This window comes from Sceloporus undulatus, chromosome 4 (assembly GCF_019175285.1).
Source record: "Sceloporus undulatus isolate JIND9_A2432 ecotype Alabama chromosome 4, SceUnd_v1.1, whole genome shotgun sequence".
NCBI classification, from domain to species: domain Eukaryota; kingdom Metazoa; phylum Chordata; class Lepidosauria; order Squamata; family Phrynosomatidae; genus Sceloporus; species Sceloporus undulatus.
In genome coordinates this window covers 223426661-223432285 of record NC_056525.1, presented here as the reverse complement: position 1 = coordinate 223432285, position 5625 = coordinate 223426661, and the positions used below count along the sequence as shown (strand labels likewise).

Below are 5625 nucleotides of genomic sequence, written 5' to 3'. Positions count from 1 at the left end.
TACCCCTGGCTCCATGCTTGTAGGGATCCGTTGGTTGGGGCATCAGAGGAACGACCAAGCATCTTCTGCCAGGAGTTATTATCCTCCGTTTCCAATTCCTTCTTTCCAGGAGGAGTTTCCAATCTGTTCTCCAGAGCATCACTAAGAAGCAGGACTGGAGCTAAGGAGTGGTTTTGAGCTGGGAACTCTTCTGAGTGGGAACTACCATTCCCAGGATTGCATGGCATGAAGCCATAGGATCCTAGAGTTGGAGAAGACCCCAAGGGCCATCCAGTCCAACCCCATTCTGCCATGCAGGAACTCACAATCAAAGCACCCCTGACAGATGGCCATTCAGCCTCTGATTAAAGACCTCCAAAGAGGAGACTCCACTACTCTCTGAAGGACTGTGTTCCACTGTCAAGCAGCTCTTACTCTCAGGACGTTCTTCCTAAAGTTGAGGTGGAATCGCTTTTCCTGTGGTTTGCATCCATTGCTCTGTGTCCTATTCTCTGGAATAGCAGAAAACAAGCTTGCTCCCTCCTCAAAATGACACCCCTTCAAATACATAAACTGTGGTATCATATCACTTCTTAACCTTCTCTTCTATGGGCTGAACATACCCAGCTCCCTAAGTTGTTCCTCATAAGGTTTCACCATTTTGGTGACCCTCCTTTGGGCACGCTGCAGTTTCTCATCATCCATTTTGAATTGTGGTGCCCAAAACTGCACACAGTATTCCAGATGAGCCTGACCAGAGCAGAATAGAGTGGCACTATTACTTCCCTTGATCTAAACACTATACTTCTAGTTCTAATGATGCAACCTAGAACTGCATTGGCCTTTTTAGCTGCCACATCACACTGTTGACCCATGTTCAATTTGTCATCTACTAGGACTCCTAAATCCCTTTCACATGTAGGTGTCCCCCATCCTACATCTATGCATTTAATTTTTCCACCTTAAATGCCGTCCCTTACATGGCATGAAGCCATGGCAGGGAAAGGAATCAAACCAGATTGTTTCTGCAGTCTGGATGGACCTCACTGCAAAGGAAGGCAAGGCATTGCAAAATGTAGGGCCTTCCAGGAAAATGTAGGGCATGACAACCAAAGAAAAGCTATAAAAAATCATAGAAACATAAATTCATGCTCCTTAGGGTGACCCGACATCCTTCTTTTCCAGGGCATGCCTTCCATTTCTACCTTCTGTCCAGGTGTAATTTCAAACTGTCCTCCCATTGTAAGCATCCGCACTTCAGAAACAATCCAGTTTGAACCCACTTTGACTATTATAGCACAAAGTTATGGAATTCTGGGACTAGTAATTTGTTTTTGCACCAGAGCTCTCTGACAGAAAAGGCTGAATCTCACAAAACTACAATTCCCAGAATTCCACAACAGAGACATGGCAGTGATCCCACAAGTGGGGTCAAACTTGATTGTTCCTGCAGCGTAGATGCAGCCTAAAAGAAGCATGAATTGACATTGCTATGAGTGTTTTGAACTTTTTATTTGGCCATGTCCTCCCTTTTTCTGGAAGGCCCCACATTTTGCCATGCTTTGTCCTCCTTCGCAGTTATGACACTTGGTCACCCTGATTTCTCATGCTGAAAGTCCAGGGTGACCAGACGTTATCCTCTTCCAGGACCTGTCCTCCATTTCCACCTTCTGTCCAGGAGGAATTTCAAATTGTCCTCCCATTTTGAGCAGGACTAAGAAGCAGGAATTGGCATTGCTATGAGTGCTTTGAGACTTTTATTTGGTTATGGAATGTCTTACATTTTATGGTGCCTTGTCCTCCTTTGTCATTAGGATATCTGGTCACCCTGTTCTTAGTCTTGCTGAAAATGGAAGATATTTAGGAATTCCTCCTGGACATAAGGCTGAAATGTTGGATAGGTCCTGGAAAAGGAGGAGGCCCTGGGCTTTTGAGATACTTTGGCGCAGCTTCCCATCCGTCTCCTGTGGTGCACCTGGGTTGTCTGCTCCCAAAAACCTTCCTGGCAGCACTTCCTTGGATTCAGGCTCCATCTTATTCATTTTTTCCTCCTGGAGGGACTTCCATTTCCAGATGCAATACATTCCTTGCATTTGTAAATGGGGGGGAACTCTTAAGAGTGAACTCTTAAAACAAAGGAGGCTTCCTGCCAGCTACTTGCTGGCCGACTCCAACCTCTGCACTCTGTGAAAGAGCTGATGATTTTATTAAAACGCATGTTCATTTTTCCACTGGTATACGTCCAAAGGCAGGTTTAATGTTGAACACTGAGAAAACTAAAATCATGACTACATGGGCCATTCACAAATTCAGTACAAATTATGAGGACGTTGAAATAGTCGAAGGACTTCCTACATCTTGGCTCAATTGTTGATGTTGTTGTATGCATTCAGATCGTTTTCAACTCATGGCAACCCTATCAAAGGGTTTTCTTGACAAGTTTCTTCAGAGGAGGTTTGCCATTGCCATCCACTGAGGCTGAGAGAGTGTGAGTTGCCCAAGGTCACCCAGTGGGTTTCATGGCTGAGCAAGAAATCGAACCTTGGTCTCCAGAGTCAGAGTCCAACACTCAAACCACTATGCTACGCTGACTCTCATCATCAATCATTGACCAGAAAGGAAATTAAAGTCAAGAAATCATGAGAAGACTAGGAAGGGCAGCTACAAAAGAACAAGACAAGATTCTGAAGTGCAAAGATATACAACTGAGCACTAAATTGAGGATTGTTCATGCTATTATATTTCCCATCACTATCTATGGGTGCAAGAGCTGGACAGCAAAGAAAGCTGATAGAAAGAAAATCAACTCATTTGAAATGTGGTGCTGAGAGCCAGTGTAGGGTAGTGATTTGAGTGCTGTTCTCCAACTATGGAGACCAGGATTCAAATTCCTGCTCAACCATAACTAGGTGACCTTGGACAAGTCACATACTCTCAGCTTCAGAGGAAAGCAATGGCAAACTTCCTCTGAACAAATCTTGCCAAGAAAACCCCATAATAGGCTCATCGTAGAGACTTGAAGGCATACAACAAGCTGGAGACAAGTTCTGCAGATACCATGGATGGCTAAAAAGACAAGTGGGACATTACTGTGTGCCTTCAAGTTGTTTACGACTTATGGTGACCCTAAAGCAATCCAATCATGGGTTTGGGGGTTTTGCAAGATTTGTTCAGAGATTTGTCATTGCCTTGTGCTGAGGCTGAGAACATGTGACTTGCCATTGGGCTGTTGATGCAAACATGAGCGCACCGAGTAAACTTCGAAGCTTTGTGTTAAAGATAAACAACTGTTAGCTGCCGGAGCATGACAGAAAAACAGCAGCTAGAAGAAAGGCAAACCAACACCTGGCTTATCTCCATAGAGGCACTTTGCTTATGTGTTTCCAAAGACACACGCAAGAACAATCACCATCCAACAAATACAAAACCCACAAAATGTACAAACGGACATCTGAGCTTATATACACATTTGCCATGTGGCAATCCAGAGTCAAAGTCAATTTGCGGGCAGTTAACAAGTATCAAAGCTAGCATGTGCTTTTGTAGGTTACCCAGTGCCACATATGAATGGAACTCTTTCTGCTGTGGGATGTGACATTTATTTTTGCATCTTTTTTGTTGGCCTAATAACAGTATTATCACAATATGGACTGAATCTTGTTGGTTAGTCTCAACTGAAGTAGACTCACTGATGCAACTGTTGAATTGTGAGTCAACATGAAAGACTCAGTGGTTCTCCTCTAGCTGGAACTGTCTGTAGCTTTGAGGCCTATAGGTTTTGAAGTTTGACTTACACCCAACACCATCATCATGCTTTATAAATACTATTATTGTGGAACCACTGACGAGGAGGAAGCTTCAAATTTAATGTTTATTATCTAGCTACAACCACCTATTATCTAGTTTCAACTTACCAATTTGGTTTATAGGAAACATAGAATGCCAAAACTGGTGTGAAGCATCACTTTAAAAACAAAAAACAAATAGCTCCCTGTAAAATATTAGAACTGGAATCATAGCTAGTAGAGCCAATATCCTACACTTTGGAAAGTCCCTTAATATATGCAGTTGGGAGTAAGCTTTGGGTATGTTGCCTTAGCAGAAAAGGCTAAAGGACACTAATGATAGAAAGGAAACTAGCGTAACACAGCAATGCTGACCCCAAATATTCTGGTGTCAGATGGAACAGCAAATGGTACCTCATTGTGCAGAGTGTTCATGGCCAACCAATTTCTTTTGGTACTTAGGAGAGATGCTATTCCTGCGTCCTCCCATAAAACAAGAACATCTTGTTGCTTTATCATGAGACCCAAAATCTGCTCCCTCCCTCCCATGAGAACCTAATGGGCCACAAACAAAAGCCACACTCACAGAACTGGTGTGTAATGTCTGTTTATGAGTGTGGGGGCTGGATTTTGCTTCCACTGCCTCTACCCTAGACAAGCCATTCTGAAAACTAATTATGTCCTGGACTTTTGGGTTCCATGAACACACTCTCTACTTGAAAGACATTTATCAGGTGCCCTGCTGGATTTAAAGGGAATTAACAAATGCAATAAATAAATGAACAAAATGAATAAATGCATTCTTAAGAAGAGTCCAAAAATGTAAGCAGCTGTGTTGATCTATAGCAGTGTTTCCAAAACTTTGGTCCTTCAAATGTTTCAGACTTCAACTCCCAAAGGCCCCACCTAGCCTAGCCAACAGTCAAGACATCTGAAGGACCAAAGTTTGGGAAACACTGATCTATATTTAAAAAAAAAAAAACAAGATTGTAGCAGATTCTCTCTCCAGGAGTGAGTCCCTTGTAAAGCTAGCAGGCCTTGCTCACTCAAGTCACACTACACTGCAAGATAGTTCATAACATGATACTGTTGATGGGGGAAAACTCTTCCCATGCAATGTCTGGTGGAGTAATTAAACTCAATTATACTTCCTTCTCACAGACTTTGGATAGTAGGCAGGTAGTTGCTTATAGACAGGTGCCCAACTTCAAGAGCTTACTCACCAGCCAACAGCAGACTTCACATGTAATCATTATTGTTGAAGCAACAGGATTTATTTACATTTTGCATAATTATTCTGTGACTGATTCAGTGTGTCTACTCTAATCAATTGAATTCAAACCTATGTGTCCCACATTTTGACTCTGGACCTAACAATGTCCTGTGCAATAGTGAGGTTCACACACCTGTCCATCTTCTAGCATGATATTTGCCAGCAGCGTCCTCTTGTATTCTGCAAAGGAGAAATAACACATTTTTCAGCAAAGGATACATGGAACAGTATGCAAACGAACAAATAATACTCAAACCTGACATCAGAAATGGCAATCCTCAAAGACTAGTGTGTGTGTGTGTGTGTGTGTGGGGTGTTATTAACAATATTCTTGCCTCATTTTAAATTTACATTTACATTTAAATACAGAGGGAAGGAGATTTATTTTAAATGCAACTGAACAGTCTATAGAGTTAAAACTATTTAAAATTAATAATTAACATCAATATATAGACAAGCCCCCTCTCTGCTCTCCTTCTGACACAGGGTGACCAGGCATCCTCCTTTTCCCAGACATTTCCTACATTTCAGTCTTCTGTTCAGGAGGAACCCCAAAATGTTTTCCATTTTGAGCATGACTAAGAAGCA

The 5625-nt window shown here is 42.3% G+C and overlaps 1 protein-coding gene across 1 annotated transcript in view; it reads right to left on the bottom strand.

Moving 5' to 3' along the window:
* CTHRC1 (collagen triple helix repeat containing 1) overlaps nucleotides 1-5205 on the bottom strand; it is a 19202-nt gene extending 13997 nt beyond the window's left edge. The window contains exon 1 of the mRNA XM_042462006.1: nucleotides 5171-5205. Within this exon, the coding sequence (XP_042317940.1) occupies nucleotides 5171-5188 (18 nt within the window). The 5' untranslated portion in view covers nucleotides 5189-5205. The remainder of the gene's footprint in view (nucleotides 1-5170) is intronic.
* Between the last annotated feature and the right edge of the window lie 420 nt (nucleotides 5206-5625).